This window comes from Gossypium raimondii, chromosome 13, assembly GCF_025698545.1.
Source record: "Gossypium raimondii isolate GPD5lz chromosome 13, ASM2569854v1, whole genome shotgun sequence".
Taxonomy (NCBI): Eukaryota; Viridiplantae; Streptophyta; class Magnoliopsida; order Malvales; family Malvaceae; genus Gossypium; species Gossypium raimondii.
This window is the reverse complement of record NC_068577.1, coordinates 1,384,613-1,405,164: the sequence shown is the minus strand read 5'-3', so window position 1 is coordinate 1,405,164 and position 20,552 is coordinate 1,384,613. Positions and strand designations below refer to the sequence as shown.

Sequence of the window (20,552 nt, the reverse complement as noted above, 5' to 3'; positions counted from 1 at the left end):
TTATTTAAATATTATCTAAATTAATTTATTTTTCATTTCTAACATGATAGTCTAAAATTGATATTTTAACTTTCAATGATAATTTTGTGTAACAATAGTAAACACTCAAAATTAACAAGCCATACCTTTTACACCATTTTCCAAGAGAAAAATATTTGGTATATTGCTATAGTTTTAGACTTCACAAGTAAAATTAGGAGGTTAACAATTGTCCTATTTAATAAAAAATATTTTAAAAATAAGAGAGTCGTGATATTTTTTTAAAATTACTTGTGGAATAAGAAAAAGTACATTGCCAGTGTACCAAAGACTAACCCTTTCCAAAAATATTTTCTTTTTGAAATTAACCTTATAGCAATATCAATTAGGGGTGTAAATGAAACATTGGTACTCACAAGCTACTCGTGTTCAATTAAAAACAAAAAATCAAACTCGATTTGATAATTATTGAGCCAACCTTGAGTTTAAACAATTTAAGTTATTGATTAAACCGAATTTGAGCAAAGTAAAACTTGATTCAAATGGCTCACGAGCCTTATCATGTTTTTTATATTTTTATATTAATAAATTAAATCATTATCCTTAATATATATTATCAATCCTAAACTCAGTTATTGAGTTCGAGTTAGAGTAACTTGAATATGTTTCGAATCGAACTTAGAAATAGGTGTTGAATCGAACTCGAATTCAATCTTAACAGGATTACACCCATTATGGATCAGATAGATAGGCTTGAGCTCTTAGGATACCTTAGAACTTGGATTCTTCTAATAAATACACTATTCCCTTGCTGTAGAGAATATATGCTGCTGCTTTCATCTTTTTCTGCCAAAATAAATAAATAAATAATGATATCCAAAAAGTAATTGACTTTTGACTCCTCTAAACCAATAAGGATTTGCCACGTTTACAAATCCTAGACTCCACACGTCACGAAGGTTAAAACTGTCATTTTGCTTTCCTTCCTCCCTTTTGTCCCCTTCCCAAGCTAAGCAAATCATCTCCTCCCCTCACTCCCCCCATTCACAAAAATCTCCTTTCAAAAAACACCATCCTTTTTATACGGCGCGCGTTAGCATCTTCCAGCAGCGAACCGTCGCAAGCCTTCTCTATGGCCGCTTCCTATCGACCGCCGCCACCGTCATCTATTGATCTCGACCTCACCGTCGTCTCAGCCAAGCATCTAAAGAACGTCAACTGGCGAAACGGCGATCTCAAACCCTACGCTGTCTTCTGGGTCGATCCAGACCGCCGTCTCTCGACCCGTTCGGACGATGCCGGATCAACCCGACCGGTATGGAACGAGCGTTTCACCCTTCCCCTTCCCTCCCCTCTACACGACGTCGTTTTAACCCTCGAGATTTTTCACTCCAAGCCATCGGAAACACCTAAGCCGTTAGTCGCCACTCTCCGTGTCGAACTCAAAGAATTACCCGACCCGGATGACCGTTCCAAGATCCGAACCTTCCCTCTCCTCCGACCCTCGGGTCGTCCCCAGGGCAAGATTCGGGTGAAACTCGGGATTCGCGAACGTCCCCTTCCTCCACCGCCTGATTACCATTTTGCCCCTCCTAACTATTATTACACAAATGTCCCTCCCCATCCGCCAAGATACTCCGGTTTGCCCTACGTTTCTCACCCTCCGCCGCCTCAATCGCCTACGTACTCCGTCCCCGATTCGTATTCTCCCCATTTCTCCAATCACTACTATCCTACTCCGCCGCCGCCCATGCCTCCTCGTCCTTTCTTGGAGCGGTCTTACAGCTACACTGGTCCATCAGCACCGTTAGATTACTCTCCCTATGATCAGAGACCTAGAGGAGGCCCTAAATTTGGGACCGGATCAACTGTTGGAGCGGCTGCGGGGGCTTTAGGTGGATTATCATTAGAAGAAGGATTGAGATACGAAGAAGAAAGGAATCGTGGAAGAGTGGAGGACGACGTCGCATCAAGGGACAGGGATGATTATAGTGATTACCGTCATCCGGATTATTGATTGCTTTTATCTACAACGATGCTGATGGGGTATATTTTTATAAATATGTATGTAAATAATCTGTGATCAGCTGATGATGAGTTTTGTGTTCTTAATGCCTGGGGATTAAAAACGATCCGAGAAAAGAGTGAGCTAAGAATAACTCTTTTGATGCCTGTTACGTGTTCTGCTATTTTCTTCTGCTACAACAATAAATTGTTAGTTTTTAATTGTTGAATCTTTCCCATTTCTTGGAGTTAATCTTTCAATGCCTTTTTTCTGTGTTGCTGAATATGATGGTAGGTAGTTGAACTTGTGGGTAATAAAGGGTCAAAATCATATTCAGCTATGGCGGTTCAGAAATGCTTCGGATTATCATTACTTACCTGCCGGTGATGCTGGAAAGGCATTTTCATGTCATTTGTCTGTACCAAGGTTCAGTCTTGAAGGTTTAATGGAGTAAAACTGAGCTGAACCAATTTACTGCCCGTGGGACCTCATTAGGGTAAGTCAAGTTATGTTTTCTATGAGATAGAAGGGGTTACCGACCTCATTAAGGCATTTTTCATTTTGTTACTCTGTAAGATGATTCCTCTGGATGATACTTGTTTGTGGTTAATTAGAGTTGCCTGATACCGTGAATGCTTTGTTCGATTAGTTTGTGTGCACTTATGGTATCTCACATTCCTTGCATTAGGGAAAGACACCCATAAAAGCCTTTCTAGTTTGACTCGAGTCACGTAATGCCTAATCCATATTTGCTTTGCCAAGTTTCACTCCCAAAATAAATTTATTAGAAGAAAACTAAGAGTTTGTAGCAAAATTAAACAAAATTAAATGTTGAAATAAGAATATTGAAGAAAAAGAGAAGGAATTAAAAGCGAAATTTAATTCAACCTCACAGCTGGAGGACATGTAGTTTAGGAGAAAAGGACAACTTACAGCAACTACAGAGGTCATTTTGAACCGCCAATAATAATAACATATAATCTTTCTCCAGCTAAAGTTTCCCACAATCAAAGCACGTGATTCGCCTAAGAACAAAAATTTATCACTTTGGACCCAAATCACAGGATCTGTGCAGCTGTGTTCAACTTCTCAGCTAATCCAAGTTGTGTCCTAGTGATGCTCGACAAGTATAATAACAGCAACTGATCCTGCACCACTCAAAATCCACATAAATTAGTGTCAAAACATTATTTTGGGAGATTTCACCACCAAAGCACAACTGTTATGATATTCGAAAATTAATCAAATCGTACCTGCAGACTATCATTCACAAGCTTATCAAATACGGATGGCGATAGTTTAGGCAAGGAGGCTACTGTGTCTGATATAAATCTGCCGATGCTATTATCAGCCGCAACACGCCCCTCCTGAGAAAGGGAACAGACGTTATAACAGAAAGCAATTGTGACAAATAAAAAAAAGATGGATAGAGATGGAGCTAATTTACGTACCACAACATCATCTACGTATTTGTAGACATCATCTATTAAAGCCAACAGTCTTTGCATTGTGACTTCCATTCCTTCCAAATCATTCGGCAGTTTGTCAACCGCTGTTGTCTTCAGGATGTCAACTGGTTTTTCAACAAATTCCTTTAGTTAGATTGTATCAAGATTCTTTACTTTGCAGTAACAGGTGAAGATATTAAAAAGATGCAGGGCATTCCACTTTCTTAGACAAGTATAGAGACGGGTGAGACTGTGTTCAAGCAATACACGCATGATCATACTCACATAGAGTGAGAAAGAGAATAGGCATTACTATAAGATAGCGTCTAAGATTGTTAAAGTGATACATACACCCGAGTCGCTCAGCTTCAACCATACGTAGATCAAGAGGAATTTCTTGGAATTGAGCAGCAAGCTGTCGGTCTCCAAGAGCTAAATTGACAGAAACGTAGGCCTTTATCGTGCCCTCTCCATTCCTAAATCCCGTATCCACTGTCAAATGAATAGGGTTTGGGACTTCCCTAGAATAAAAATCATGGATCAATGCACTACCACCAGTGACTCCAAGGCCAGTAGAATACCTGGAAAAGTTGGAAGTACAACAAAAAATACACAAACTCGCATTAGGTGGGTAATCAATTCAACCATGACAGTGGGAAGAGAGAACTTTTATACAAATAGTCTTACATTTGCATAACACCTAAAGGGGACTAAAGAGCTTTCAACAATTTTTTTTTCTTTTTTATGAGAAAGAAAATATAACTTGGTAGGGAGCTGATAATTACCATCCAACAATTACTTCCTTTGGATTCACTTTTTGGTGGGAGACTAACATATTATGATGGTATTCAATATCCAAAGCAACCTGCAGAAGTACTAGAGAGAATTACAAAAGCAATTAAAAGAAAAAAAAACCTAAATATCTGTAAGCCATCATCATTAGTATTACTTAGAAAGTAGTGACTGCAAAATATTTCATATCAGTCACAAAATGCTAAGACTTAATAACCTATTCACAATGTACAATTGTGCTCTTATTTATGAAATTATTTCAATCTAACCTTAATTAATGCCTATCCTCAAATCATTATTTACAGCACTATCAAGTGTTAAGAAACAAATTCAATTTACAAAGAACAATAATCATAAAAAAGCATCTCATTCAATTCCTTTAGAAAACCCTAAAATCAGTATCATAGATCTCTTCTATTTATTTCAGCATAATGCTCTACCTAAAAATCAGATAAAGAATTCAACTTTAATTATAAGCTAAGCAGATCTCAATCCAAAAGAGAAATCTGTTAAAAAAATTAAAAATACAATACTCTGAAGATAAAAATTAGGGCACCTGTTCGGCGGATTCGGTGTGAGGAACGGCATAGGAGTTACGGATATCAACGGTGCCATCAGGAAGGACGGAGCCGAGGAGCGTGCCGATTACGCGCTCGGCTTGGTCGGGGCGTCTGACGTAGCAATCGCAGATGTTAAAGATGACGAGAGGATGAACCTTGGCCGACAGGTTCGCCGTTGACGGCGTACTGAGCTGCAAAACGGTGTGATCGCCGGCCGCCATCTTGTCTCCCCGATCTTCTAGTTTTGGTTTTGAGAGCGAAAGAAGTGAGAATTTAGGGTTTTTACTTTTTGGGACGAAACGATTCGAACTTTTATAGTTAATTTATATGGTCAGAAGTATTATCAATATTTGGACCCAATTTCGGCCTGTTTTTACTGGGCCTAGTATTATCCATTTATTCTTTCTCTCTCGTGATAATGTTGGTGGAACGAGATCAAACTTGTCAATTGGACTAATTGGATCGGAAACCGACTGCTATGTTAGTCCGAACAAATATATTGAACCGATCTTTAAAGTTAAACAGAGAACCAATGACCAGTTTAATCATTGGTTTGATTTTTAAAACATTGCTTGTAACCGAAAGTTTTATCATCTAAAATATTTCTGCATTCAGTAGTCACATTGACTCTAAATACATTTGGAGTTAAGTCGAATTAGATCCCTAAAAGAAGGGAAGCTTTTCCACCCATGTATTTTTTATCTATAAAACTTAAATCTGAGACCTTACACATTGACATCAAGCTTTTTAACACTTGATTGAACAAGTGGCAGTCTCTTACGATCGAAAGTTCAAAATTTAAGGCAGCTTTTCCACCCTTGTATTTTTTATCTACAAAACTTAAATATGAGACCTTACTCATAGACATCAAGCTTTTTAACACTTGATTGAACAAGTGGCAGTTTCTTATTATCGAAAGTTAAAAATTTAAGGGTAAAATTGTATTTAGAAGTAATTTAGATATTAAGCATGTGTATAAACTTTGATTTATTGCATAGTTTGATACATAAAGTTTGAATTTACGTAATTATGCGCATAAACTTTTAGTTTTGATTAAATTTTTAAAAATTAATAATATAGTTATTCACATTGATACTATTTAGAGGTGTTCATGGGTCGGACTGAGCTTAGGCATGATATTAATACACTTTATACTTGTTCAAGCATAGCCCAATCCGAAATATAGGCTTATATTTGTAAATAGCTAACCCAAACTTATTTTAAGCATGTCCATATTTAAAAAATATATTTATATTAATTTAATTTAATTATTAATAAGTTTATATATGGTCATAGTTTGTATACTACTATAGATATAATTTTTATATATTATAAATTACATAATATGTAAATATAAGTTCATATAAAACATTATAAATTTACACAACAGGCCGAGTGAAGTTCAGGCATTGAACATTCAAGGTTGGAGCTCAATCCATATTTTAGACAGGCTTAATTTTTTTCTCAAGTTCATTTTTTGAGCTTAATATATTTGCCCAAATCCTCCCAAATTTCGAGTAAACCTTCAAGCTTGGGTAGTTATAATACTACCTTACGTTTATTTTTTTTATACATAATTAATTATTTTTATTTAGTATGGAAATAATTAAACAATTTATTTTAAAATATGTGCAATTGAATTAAATCGAATAAATTTTAATTGTGATATAATACAAATAACTAAAAATATGATAAAATACATGGTGCTAGTAAAAAAAATATAAATGTTTAATTTATAATTTTTTAAATTAATATTTAAAATAAACTTGAGTTAATTAATATTTGTAATAATACATTCAAAGTTAAATGATGATGATATATTATTTAAAAAAATTTAGAGAGAAAACAAAAGTTCATTATTTAAAAAACTATATAAAATTATAATGTTAATTTAAAATTAATAAACTTTTATAGAAAAATTTTAGATATTTATAGTAAAAACCAGGGGTGTAGCCAGGGGCTAGCAGGGGTCCGAACTCCCTTAAAATAAAAAAATATCTATTTAGGCCCCTTTAAAGTTTATAAAATTTAAATTAGTTAAGGTAAAATTGTACTTTGCCCCCTAAAATTGATAAAAAAATTGATTTAATCATTTAAAAATTATAAAGATATATATATTAAAATGGTGAAATTGTATTTTTACTATTATAAAAACATACAATTTAATTTCGGCATTCTAAAAAATATTTCTAATTTCGCCTCTAATAAAAACAAAAGTTTTTACTCTTCTTTTTACTTTAAAGGCTTGAAATTCTCATAAGTCGACTTTCTGCCCATTCTCGTTCCAAGAAGACATTTTGTACTTAAAATCATTAAAATGTTAATAAAAAACAATAGAAATGATAGAAAATCATAAAAAAAAAGTATAATAGATGTAGAGCCCAAATTTTTGCCCGGGCCTCACCAAATAACAGCCCAAGTAGCCCAATAAGCCCAAATTAAACCAAACCCAAATACAACCCAAACCTAGCCCAATTATCAAAACCCAATACCCATTTTCAGAAAAAAGAAAAGAAAAACCCTAGCCCCTAACCCTAGCCTTTGCCGCCGCCCTAACCTCTACCATGCCAGCACTGCCACTGCGCCGCATGTCCCCTCACCCACTTGCACCTGCAGCACCTGCAAAACTAAAACCAAACACGCAACAACCAGGGCAAAAAAAGAAGAAACAACAGAGAAATGAAAAAAGAAAAAGAACGATTGTAATACTCGGCTATAAAAAGCCATTTTTTCGATTTCTTTGCCCCTTCTTTTTCATGAATACTAAGAAATAAAGAGCAAAGAAAACCAAGGTGATTTCCTGGTTTTTGATTTGAATCTTTCGTTTTTTTCCTATTTCTTATCGTTTTGCTTATTTTTATTTTTATTTCTTAAAACGAAAATAAAAAGAGAAAAAGAGAAACTCACCAGGGGGCTTTAAAAACCCGTTATCGCGCTTCGTTGGCCGTCGATCTGGTGGCGGTGCGGCGGATGTGCGAATGGTGGTGGGAGGCCGATCGTTGGGGAGGTTTTGAAAGGTTTCAGCTTTTCTTTTTCTGTAATGGGGAAGGATATAAAAAAAAAACTTAAAAATTGAGTTTAAGTGGAGGAAATAAAACGGCGCCGTTTCATTTTGGCCCCCCCAGACGCCAAAACGGCGTCGTTTTGGAGGGGGCCGGTTCGACCCGACCCGTTTGGCCAGGATCCGCGTGTTTTGACCTTGAAGGGTTATTTGCGCGAGGAGTCCCTCCGCTGTTGCAGCATAGCCAACCCGATTTTTTTTATCTCAGCCCGCGAATTTTGTTTATGTTTCGATTTGGTCCTTGGACCATGTGTGTTAAAACGCTGCGTTTCAGGACTGGGGATTATTTCCCTGCAGGTCCCTTGCACTTTGGGCGCATTTTACTTCAGTCCCTTATAACACTATTTCATGTATTTTCAGATTTAAACCCTGATTTTCGTTTTAATGTTGAATCTAATCCTTTTGCTATTTTGTTTATTTTCCTAATAAATTTCATATTATTATTATTATTATTACTATTATTATAATCGTTATATATATATATGTGTGTATTTTTATATACATTTTTGTACATACACTTATACACATACTTTTTTTTGTAATATATATATACATATAAACATACCTATTTTTATAAAATATTTATACATGTATATATTTATAATACACGCACATATTTCCTATTTTATAAACCTATATGTATATATACTTACACATATTTCATAATTTTATATATATCTATGTATATATACATATTTTAATTGGCATACGTATATATGTATGTATATGCATGTATTCTATATAATAATTTTAAATATATACTTACATATATTTTTCATATTTCCATTATTTTTATATATATATATATCTTTTCATTTTATAATTTTATTCATTTTCTTTATTTATTTATTTACATGTCTATTTTGATGCTTTAGTTTTTTTTTTATATATTTGCTTATTTATTTGTTATTATGTATACATGATTGACTTGTCTTTTATATTTATTTCATTTTTATGATTGTTCGTATTATTCATACTTACATTACGAATTCATTATATTAACATCATGTTTTATTTTTACCATTTTGTGTTAAAATTGTCTTTGTTCAATGTATAAATTATGACTTTTTGAATAAACAAAATTTCGAGTTTAGATTTGAGAAAGTCGTGCCCTAACTTATTGGGTTTTGATTTTCACAATAAATCTAAACACGTGAGTCTTTTCAGACTCAAGTTTTTAAACGATCTCGGGAATTAAGAAAAGATCGGGCCCTAACTTACTGGGCCTGATTTATTTTCTAAACCCGAGATAATAAAATATCTTTTAAATAAGCATTTTTTCATTCGCGCATCGGGAATTCGAGACATTGTGTCCTAATTTACTGGATATGATCCTCTTTCTCCAATAACGTAAAATATGCTTCTTTTCTATTTTTTTTATTTTAATACAAGGATCGTATTTTTTAAAATTCTTCAAAGTTCTCAATTTTCGACATTAAGACATTAAGTAATCAACTAGGTACCAATTTTGGGCGTATCGAGGGTGCTAATCCTTCCTCGTGCGTAACCGACTCCCGAATCCGTTTTCTGAATTTCGTAGACCAAACTCGTTTTAATAAAATTAAATTGTTTATTAAAAACAACCGCTTTTAAAGGTGACCCGATCACACCTCATCAAAAAAGATTGGTGGCGACTCCCATTTTCGTTTTTCAAAATCCAAGTCAACCCCATTTTTCATCCAAAAAAATGGTGTCAACAGCTTGGCGACTCCACTGGGGAGTTTTTTTTTAAAAAAAAATAAGTGAGTCAAGCCACGAGTTGATTACTTTTTGTCTTTTTGTCGAAATTTGAAAACTTGATTTAAAGATATAATCCTTTCATTGCATTTCATTCGTTATAATTGTCATTGTTGTGGTTTATAATTGTTGTGTTGGTTTAAATTTTGGTATCTTGTTGCACATTGCATTGCATGACCGTTGGTCACACCTTTTAAGTGGGAGTGAGAAGCTACGCCTTCGTGAGGTTTTCACCTCCGCATGGGATAGTGAATCGCTTCCGGGATACATTCGTACCTATGTCTTCGTGAGATTTTCATCTCCGCATGGCCATAGGGAAATGTATTCCCCTGAACCGAACTCGGTCCGTGTGAGCTTATAATGGGTGAAGATCGAGGAATCTGCTGGTTCGGGTACCTTGACTTTAGAACCAAACCTCATATAGTGGACTTAGGAACTTAGTCTAGATAGAGCCACTCCAAACCCCTAGTAGTCACCCGATTAGGTACTTTCTGTTTTCCTTGTTTATTTTTGTACTAACCCCTCTTATTTTGCTTTGATTATGATTGCATCGCATCCGCACCTTAGGAAAGAGATATTGATTCAAGTCCGATTATTAAATTAGAAAGCTTGTCATGGAATACGGATTCCTTGATAAAGTGGAAAACAATACGACTTCCCAAATATATTCTGAGAAACACAAGAAGGGCGATGAAAGAGTTCGTGATCTTTACTTCATGGCCTAAGGGTTCGAGACGATTGTCCAAAAGCCTTCGACAAGTTGATGAGCCTTATGAAGATGGGCAGATGATGGATCGCGACCAAGATCAAGAAAATGAGCTAGCAATGGCATCTATTGGCGAGATTACCTCAAACATGCGGATGAAGAAAAAGACCGATGTTGTTTCTTAGAAATTGAGGGTGAGGTCGTACATGTATCCGTTTTATGTAAGGGAATTTGCTTTCTAGAAAAGTTTCCTAAATGTAATTGAATCAGAATCAACGTCTCTTTAGGCATTCATTTCATGCATTTGCATTACATTGCATCATATGCATTAGATTTTCACGAAGTGACCCTAATTAGGTAAAATTATTTCAGAAAAGTCTAGAAAACCAACATTTTTGCGGTACCCGAATAGAAACTAAGGAATGGACCAAAGGTTGGAGAGATTAGAGCAAATGCAGATACAGATGCTAGAGCAATTAGCCAAATTTCAACAAAATGTGAATGATCAGATGCTAGAAGTCCAGAGAAATCTGATGAGCCAGTTAACCCAGTTGTTGGATATGAGGTTGGAGAAAGGAAAAAACCCAGTGGTCCACTTTGGGAATGATAATGAAGGTCCTGCATATCTTTCAAATTTTACTCCAACCGACATCCAAGCACAACCCTGCATATCTTTCAGATTTTACTCCAACCGACATCCAAGCACAACCAAACACATATCCACAAAGGGTAACTGTCAACATCCAGACCAATACCTCGACACCGATAAATTTCGCGATAGGTTCAGGTTCCAATATGAGGGGAAATCTAACTAATTCTGCTGTCTTTGATGATCTAGCGGGAACAAAACAGGCAATGATAGAGTTTTCAAAACAATTCGAAGATCATGACAAACTGAAAGGGCAAGAATGGAACTCCCAAAACAATACTTCAAAGGTCTCGAGGAAGAGGAAAAATGAGGTGAGCAATGCGGGTAGGCATAATGAAGGTTATTCAAAGCCGATTACCGCAGGTCAGCAAAGGTCAGTTGTTACTGGCCATCAGATATCCCCAAGACATGAATCTGGCACTAAGTAAAGCATTAAGAAGTCGAAATTTACACCAATCCCAATGTCGTACCAGGAGCTGTATCAGAGTTTATTTGACGCACATGTTGTCTCCTCTTTCTACTTGAAGCCTATACAACCTCCGTATCCCAAATGGTATGACATAAATGCGCAATGTGACTATCATGCGGGAATTACGGGGCATTCTATAGAAAACTACACTGCCTTTAAAAAGCTGGTCGAAAGGTTTATCAATATGGGCATCGTCAAATTTGAGGATTCACTCAGTACAGAAAACCCACTACTCACTCATACGGATAATAAAGGAATGCGATGAATGAAGAGATGTTGGGAAACGTTCATATCAGTGCCGAATACGAAGAAGCAACAGGAGAAGAGATCTTGTTAGATGTTCGCCCTTATAAACTTGGGAGTGTTCTAAAGAAACCCCTGTAGTATTTAGAGCTTACTCAGAGTAATATTCAAAACACACTTGTTGCTTTCAGCCTAGAACAACAAGAAGTCTTTTGTGAAATAGGTTTATGTCTGAACGTCATTATGGAATGCATCTTTGCGATCTTTTGAACCAATATTCTTTCACTTCTTGAATAATTATTCTTTTATTCTTTCATCCAAATCATTTTTTTTCTTTTTCATTCATAATCATACTGTGCAGATAATTATTCTTAAATTCATACATTCTTTGTATATTCTTTTGTACCTACAGTAGGGCCCTGGATATCAACGACATGAATGACACTGCTACAGACTTAGAATCTCTTTTTGAGCGAGACGTGTTTAGAATGATCTCACGACTTTGAAGATGACATAGATTGTAGCCTATCCCCGGACTTGTTGAGGATGATAGAACAAGAGGATAAACAGATCCTACCTCTTAAGGAGTCATTAGAAATTGTGAGCTTGATGAAGACTAGAATTGACCTGACCACAGAAACGAAGCAAGACATTGTTGAGTTACCTCTAGAGTTCAAAGATGTCTTTGTATGATCATACCAGGTTATGCCTCGATTCTTATAATAAAACTTGCACAACAGCACGATGTCAGAATTTCGCAGTACGAACGATGCAATTCTTTGCCGGGGCAATGCCTCTCTCGTTGAGTCAGCATAGTTTTGCCCATTTGAAGTCGAGTTTCCATCCCTTCAAGATGTTGGATTTTGTCCGGATTAAAGAGGAAGATCCAAAGTTTTCTGTCGTAGTTGCGTCCCAAAAGGGTTCTATGAAAGAAATCTGGTACCAAAGAAGGTTTTTCACATACACGATGAAGGTGAAAGATCTTATGTGGAAGACTTTAGAATAACAGTGATTCTAGTCGAAAAGCATGACCAGGACTTGCCCGATCTCATGAGTTCAGAATCAAAAAAATTAAAAAAAATAAAATCAAAAATCAAAATCAAAAAAATCAAAAAATCAAAAATAAAAAATCAAAATCAAAAAATCAAAAATAAAAAAAAATCAAAGTCAAAAATAGGAGAAAAAGAAAGAAGAAAAAAGAAAAAGAAAAAGAAAAAGGAGAGGTCAAGGCGAAAACCCGCAAAGGGCGCTTTGACCAAAGGCGGATCTGAGTTGAAAACCCGAAAAAGGGCGACTCAAAATTTTGAGCGAAAGGGGCATGAACATCACCATTATCGAAGACTTCTAATGGGAATTGCTTCATTTTTTGAGAGGCTACTTCATAGATCAAGGTCATCCTATACCAATACAGAATTTCAGAGAGGATAGTATTGGAAAATACACGATAATTGAGGTCTGAAATCAATTCAGAAGCAGACACCACATTTTGTCACCAAATTACCTAGAGGTGAACAAGGATTGGCATGAGAAAATACCATTTGCCCTCATTTTTTGTCGAACATCTATACTGGGGCAACACCTCTCTTTTTGGTTTACAGGATTAAGGTAGTTTTACCCATTAAAATCCCCTCATTGCTTGTTAGAAGGATCTAATCGCGATGTGATCAGTTGGCCCTAGGAAAAGAAATTAAAAGCTATTCATCAAGGTCGAATGTACCATAAATAAATAATATAAGCCCATAATAAACATGCTCGTCTCAGAGAATTCCACAAGAGGGCTGGATGTTGAAAAGATTCTTCCTTAACGAAAGGATTCTAAAGGGAAATGAATGCCGAACTAGGAAAGTCCCTATGTTGTAAAGAAGACCATTTTTAGAGGAGCACTGATCCTGAGTGAGATTGCCAATCTTATAAACTCGGATCCAGAAGGAAGAAGGACCAAGGTGAAAACCTGCAAAGGGCACTTTGAGTCAAAAAAAATGAAAAAATGAAAAATGAAAAATGAAAAAAATGAAAAAGTAAAAATGGAGAGGCTAAGGGGAAAACCCGCAAAGGGCACCTTAGGCCAAAGGGGATTTGAGTTGAAAACCCGAAGGGCGGCTCAAATATTGATCAGAATGGGCCATGAAGTGATCAAATTGGGGCATGTGGTGATCTTGTTATACCTGAAAGGGTAAGGCGACATCTTGGGGCATCAACAGAGTCCTGTAGATCTCCTAAACATATATCAAACTCAGGAAAGTCTTCAGAAAGTTTGTACAGAGAAGTTCAAGCTGCGATATCTGGGGCACCTAACCTTCATACTATTTATATATTGAATTTGTTGTTGTTCTTGGAATACTTCATTCTTTTTCAAGATACGTGTTCCAATCAATTCCTCTTTTATTCTTGCTACCCTTGATAATTCATTCATTTCGAGCTTGCTCTCAAATCAATTCTATTTCATCCATCGTTATATTCTTTTTTTGCAAATCTGTTGCATTGGAATAATGATTAATGAACTAATAAAACTTTCACAAAGGAAGTTTTGCATATTTCTCTGAAAAGTTTCTAAATAATATAGGAACCTGAAACAGGATTATTGTTTAGAAAACACCAAGTTTAAAGAGTGAAATATCTAAGAAGGAAGAGTCTAAGTTAAAAGCTATCTTTTCAGATTTTGTTGTCCAAACATTGATTGAACAAAATAACAAGATGCCGTGTTGGTAGCAAAGCTTTAATGAACCGACAAGCGATGTTCACCAGGCAAAAAGAAAATGTCTTCTGGGAGAAGAAAATTTTTGCAATTGTGCATGAGCATTTGGTATGACACCTTGGGGATGAGGTAAAGGACCAAAGAGTTTCACATTCAATATCATTGAATTGCGATAGGAGAAGATTGAGAAAAGCCATACCTTTCTACCCTTGGGTTACAGTGGGAGATTGATGGTACAAATTTTGCATCCCAGTGGATTGAAGTTTGAAGATCACACTGGGGGTAATCAAATTAAGTGTTTCTTTGGATACGCCTGTCGAGCAAGAAGGCGTTGTAGCAAGTCAGTGATAAAACCTTAATAAGCTTTTGCGTGATGATAACCTAAGCATTAAGGAATCATCTTCATGACATTTTGCATACACATCCAGTTAGGAGCATTTGATTCATTCTGATCATGTCATCCTAATCACTAGGCACAATTAGGTTCATAGAATAGAACATACAGGTTAAAGAATTAGATCTTGCCTTCCTGCGTTAACAGCGAAGCAGATCGAAAACAAAGCCTTGCCTTCATTGGTTGCAGTGGAGCTGGTTAAAGAAGCAGATCTTGCCTTCCTGCGTTAACAGTGAAGCAGATCGAAAACAAAGCCTTGCCTTCATTGGTTGCAGTGGAGCTGGTTAAAGAGGTAGATCTTGCCTTCCTGCGTTAACAACGAAGCAGATCGAAAATAAGCCTTGCCTTCATTGGTTACAGTGGAGCTGGTTAAAGAAGCAGATCTTGCCTTCCTGCATTGACAGCGAAGCAGGTCGAAGACACAAACCTTGCCTCTCTCGGTTGTAGTGGAGCTGGTTAAAGACAAAAGATCTTGCCTTCCTGCATTGACAGCGAAGCAGATCGAAGACACAAACGTTGCCTCTTTCGATTGTGATGGAGTTGATTGAAGACAAAAGATCTTGCTTTCTTGCATTAACAGCGAAGCAGATCGAAAACAAGCCTTGCCTCTCTCGGTTGTGATGGAGCTGGTTGAAGACAAAAGATCTTGCCTTCTTGCATTAACAGCGAAGCAGATCGAAAACAAGCATTGCCTTCATCGGTTGTGATGGAGCTGGTTGAAGACAACAGATCTTGCCTTCCTACATTGACAGCGAAACAGGTCGAAGATACAAACCTTGCCTCTCTCGGTTGTGATGGAGCTGGTTGAAGACAAGAGATCTTGCATTCTTGCATTGACAGCGAAGCAGGTCGAAGACAAACCTTACCTCTCTCAGTTATAGTGGAGCTGGTTGAAGAATTTCAGATCTTATCTCCCTCAGATTACAGCGGAGTAGATTGAAGACACTATCCTATCTCCCTGAAGTTACAGTGGAGCGGATTGAAATAAAAGATCTTATCTCTCTGAAGTTACAGCAGAGTAGATCGCATTAGATTGAAGCTGGTAATCCTATCTCCCTGAGATTACAGTGGAGCGGATTAAAACCAATGATCTTATCTCTCTGAAGTTACAGCAGAGTAGATCGCATCAGGTCTTATTTCCCTGAGATTACAGTGGAACAGACCGAAGAATTTCAGATCTTATCTCCCTGAGATTACAGCGGAGCAGATTTAAGCTAGTAATCTTATCTCCCTGAGATTACAGTGGAGCGGATTAAAATAAATGATCTTATCTCTCTGAAGTTACAGTAGAGTAGATCACATCAGGTCTTATTTCCCTGAGATTGCAAGTGGAACATCAAGAATTTCAGATCTTATCTCCCTGAGATTACAGCGGAGCAGATTGAAGCTAGTAATCCTATCTCCTTGAGATTACAGTGGAGCGGATTAAAATAAAGGATCTTATCTCTCTGAAGTTACAGTAGAGTAGATCGTGTCAGATCTTATCTCCCTGAGATTACAGCGGAGCAGATTGAAGTTAGTAATCCTATCTCCCTGAGATTACAGTGGAGTGGATTAAAATGAAGGATCTTATCTCTCTGAAGTTACAGCAGAGTAGATCGCATCAGGTCTTATTTCCCTGAGATTACAGTGGAATAGATTGAAAATTTCAGATCTTATCTCCTAAGGTGGAGCAGATTGAAGATTGCAGATTCTGTCCCCCTAAGCAGTAGTGGAGCAGATCAAAGATGTGAAGTAGACAAAAACCACAAATCTCGTCCCCCTGAAGTTACAACAGAGTGGATTGAAGCTTCAAGTCTTGTTTTTTTGAAGTTGCAGTGGAGTGGATCGACGCAACAAGACACAGTGGACTAGAGTGAAGCTACTTGAAGAGAAGCGTCAAAAAAGTCAAGGTTTGGCGAGACCGGGAAAATTTGGTCTTAATCTTTGCTTCATTCCCATTACACGACAATGAAGCAAAGAGGGGCAGCTGTAGAGCCCAAATTTTTGCCCGGGCCTCACCAAATAACAGCCCAAGTAGCCCAATAAGCCTAAATTAAACCAAACCCAAATACAACCCAAACCTAGCCCAATTATCAAAACCCAATACCCATTTTCAGAAAAAACAAAAGAAAAACCCTAGCCCCTAACCCTAGCCTTTGCCGCCGCCTAACCTCTACCATGCCAAGATCGCCATCACACAAGACGTCCCTCACCCACTTGCACAGTAGCACTGCAAAACTAAAACCAAACACGCAACAACTGTGGCAAAAAAGAAGAAACAACAGAGAAATGAAAAAGAAAAAGAACGATTGTAATACTCGGCTATAAAAGCCATTTTTCGATTTCTTTGCCCTTCTTTTCATGAATACTAAGAAATAAAGAGCAAAGAAAACCAAGGTGATTTCGGTTTTGATTTGAATCTTCGTTTTTCCTATTTCTTATCGTTTTGCTTATTTTTATTTTTATTTCTTAAAACGAAAATAAAAGAGAAAAGAGAAACTCACCGGGGCTTTAAAACCCGTTATCGCGCTTCGCTGGTCAGTCGATCCGGTGGCGGTCGGCGGATGTGCAAATGGTGGTGGAGGCCGATCGTTGGGGAGGTTTTGAAAGGTTTCACTTTTCTTTTTCTCGTAATGGGAAGGATATAAAAAAACTTAAAATTGAGTTTAAGTGGAGGAAATAAAACGGCGCCGTTTCATTTGGCCTCTGCACGCCAAAACGGCGTCGTTTTGGAGGGGCGGTTCGACCCAACCCGCTTGGCCAGATCCGCGTGTTTTGACCTTGAAGGGTTATTTTGCGAGGAGTCCCCCTCATTGCAAAGATAGCCAACCCGATTTTTTTATCTCAAATTAATTTTGTTTATGTTTCGATTTGGTCCTTGGACCATGTGTGTTAAAACGCTGCGTTTCAGATGGGGATTATTTCCTGCAGGTCCCTTGCACTTTGGGCGATTTTACTTGATCCCTTATAACACTATTTCATGTATTTTCGATTTAAACCCCGATTTTCGTTTTAATGTTGAATCTAATCCTTTTGCTATTTTGTTTATTTTCCTAATAAATTTCATATTATTATTATTATTATTACTATTATTATAATCGTATATATATATATGTGTGTATTTTATATACATTTTGTACATACACTTATACACATACTTTTTTTGTAATATATATATACATATAAACATACCTATTTTATAAAATATTTATACATGTATATATTTATAATACACGCACATATTTCCTATTTTTATAAACCTATATGTATATATACTTACACATATTTCATAATTTTATATATATCTATGTATATATACATATTTTAATTGGCATACGTATATATGTATGTATATGCATGTATTCTATATAATAATTTTAAATATATACTTACATATATTTTTCATATTTCCATTATTTTATATATATATATATATCTTTTTCATTTTATAATTTTATTCATTTTCTTTATTTATTTATTTACATGTCTATTTTGATGCTTTAGTTTTTTTATATATATATTTGCTTATTTATTTGTTATTATGTATACATGATTGACTTGTCTTTTATATTTATTTCATTTTTATGATTGTTCGTATTATTCATACTTACATTACAATTCATTATATTAACATCATGTTTTATTTTTACCATTTTGTGTTAAAATTGTCTTTGTTCAATGTATAAATTATGACTTTTGAATAAACAAAATTTCGAGTTTAGATTTGAGAAAGTCGTGCCTAACTTATTGGGTTTTGATTTTCACAATAAATCTAAACACGTGAGTCTTTCGACTCAAGTTTTAAACGATCTCGAATTAAGAAAAGATCGGGCCCTAACTTATCGGGCCTCGATTTATTTTCTAAACCGAGATAATAAAATATCTTTTAAATAAGCATTTTTCATTCGCAAGATCGGGAATTGAGACATTGTGTCCTAATTTCTTGGATATGATCCTCTTTCTCCAATAACGTAAAATATGCTTCTTTTCTATTTTTTTATTTTAATACAAGGATCGTATTTTTAAAATTCTTCAAAGTTCTCAATTTTCGACATTAAGACATTAAGTAATCAACTAGGTACCAATTTTGGGCGTATCGAGGGTGTTAATCCTTCCTCGTGCGTAACCGACTCCCGAATCCGTTTTCTGAATTTCGTAGACCAAACTCGTTGTTTTAATAAAATTAAATTGTTTATTAAAAACAACCGCTTTTAAAGGTGACCCGATCACACCTCATCAAAAAAGATTGGTGGCGACTCCCATTTTCGTTTTCGTTTTTCAAAATCCAAGTCAACCCCGTTTTTCATCCAAAAAAATGGTGTCAACAATAGATGTACAAAATTTTAAAATATATATAAAATTTCAAAAAATATTAAGATAACAAAAACATTTTTTAAAAATATGTAAATTACAAAAAAAATAAAAAAATGTAAAAGAATTATTAAAATATGATTTTAAAACACAACAACTTATTTGAAATATTATAAAATAGAAAAGTGAAAAAAATATATATCAAAATTATATGAAGTTTAAAAATATAAATGAATACCTATAGTTTTTCATAATTTTTAAATTTTATTTCTTTCATAATTCATATAATTTTTTATGATTTATATAATTCTTTAATTTGTTTTAATTTTTGCACTTTTCTATATTTTTATGATATTTTAAATAATTTTCATAATTTTTACAATTTTTTAATTTATATATTTGTTATTTTAATAATTTTTGCAGTTTTTAATAATTTTTATAATTTGTATATTTTATGATTTTAAATATAATATACCAGATTTTGCCACATGACACAATCTTGATGTGCCACATGGTGAAAACAACCCCCAAAACGACTATTGTTACCTTTTAACGATTGATTGTAAACTTTAAGGGTCAAATGATTTAATTGATTGAAATTTAACATTCAAGGGTTAATTGAGTGTAAAAAGAGTATAAGGACTTAATTGATTTTTTTGGAAAAATCTAAGTACTTTAAAGACCTGTTAGCCTTATAATAAATGCGACCTAAGCTTGTCTACATCTTCTTGTTTCGCCAGAGTTACGACATTGGTATCTTTCTCTCAAGTTATGTTTATTTAGAGAATTTTTAAAATTAGACCAGTAGTTGAATCGGTCAATTATTGATTCTCAATCTGATTAGCTTATTTGGTCTAATTAATTAAATAATTTAAAAAATTATAAATATTAAAAAATAGAGAAAACGATTCAATTGGTGGTTCAATTGATTTACAAATCAACTGACCCAATTCTTTATTCTAAACCGATACTTCAATTGTTTTTCGATCTAAACTATTCCGAAAACAATGATGTTTTGAAAGGATACCATAATCATCCTCATCATCGTTGAAAATAACTTTTAAGACTTTGCAAGGAAAATGCAATCTAGTCTCAAGCAAGTGGAAAGTGTTGAGACTATGGACAAACTGGTTTGGTCAGGTAGCACCTACTATCTATAACCCAACTTTTTCTTTTAGATTGTTAGTTTTTTCATTGAAAAAATAGATCTTATAATAAAAGTTTTATGTTATATATAATAAAATTATTAAATTGAACTCGATATTAATTGGAGTTGGAATCTAAATTCGAATTTAAATAAATAAAATAGAACTCGACACTCATCGTGTCAAAATTCTAAATCAACTTTATCATTGACATTCTCTTTCCTTATCTTTTCTCTTATCATGAAGAAAATCAGTAATTAAAACTTATATTAAACTCGACATCCATAAGTGTTGAAAATATTTCCGTAAAAAAGTATTCTTATTATGAATAATTTAATACATCAAGAATTATCCAATTAACTATTATTATTATTAT

At 35.0% G+C, this 20,552-nt stretch overlaps 2 protein-coding genes across 2 annotated transcripts; one reads left to right on the top strand and one right to left on the bottom strand.

Annotated features, from left to right (window-relative positions):
* The first annotated feature begins 991 nt into the window (after positions 1 to 991).
* On the top strand, positions 992 to 2,632 carry LOC105782677 (extensin). The gene is made up of 2 exons (XM_012607575.2): positions 992 to 2,025; positions 2,279 to 2,632. The coding sequence occupies exon 1, from the start codon at positions 1,112 to 1,114 to the stop codon at positions 1,994 to 1,996; it is 885 nt and encodes a 294-aa protein (XP_012463029.1). The 5' UTR covers positions 992 to 1,111; the 3' UTR covers positions 1,997 to 2,025; positions 2,279 to 2,632.
* A 197-nt stretch (positions 2,633 to 2,829) lies between these two features.
* On the bottom strand, positions 2,830 to 5,083 carry LOC105782678 (eukaryotic translation initiation factor 3 subunit F). The gene is made up of 6 exons (XM_012607576.2): positions 4,781 to 5,083; positions 4,218 to 4,297; positions 3,784 to 4,013; positions 3,436 to 3,557; positions 3,238 to 3,351; positions 2,830 to 3,132 (listed from the first exon to the last, which is right to left on the bottom strand). The coding sequence occupies exons 1-6, from the start codon at positions 5,003 to 5,005 to the stop codon at positions 3,043 to 3,045; spliced, it is 861 nt and encodes a 286-aa protein (XP_012463030.1). The 5' UTR covers positions 5,006 to 5,083; the 3' UTR covers positions 2,830 to 3,042.
* Positions 5,084 to 20,552: the final 15,469 nt, after the last annotated feature.

Coding starts and splice junctions, on each gene's coding strand:
- LOC105782677 (XM_012607575.2), top strand. CDS start 1,112: ATGGCCGCTTCCTATCGACCGCCGCCACCGTCATCTATTGATCTCGAC.
- LOC105782678 (XM_012607576.2), bottom strand. CDS start 5,005: ATGGCGGCCGGCGATCACACCGTTTTGCAGCTCAGTACGCCGTCAACG. Junction 4,298..4,780: donor ACACCGAATCCGCCGAACAG/GTGCCCTAATTT, acceptor GTACTTCTGCAG/GTTGCTTTGGATATTGAATA. Junction 4,014..4,217: donor AAGGAAGTAATTGTTGGATG/GTAATTATCAGC, acceptor CAACTTTTCCAG/GTATTCTACTGGCCTTGGAG.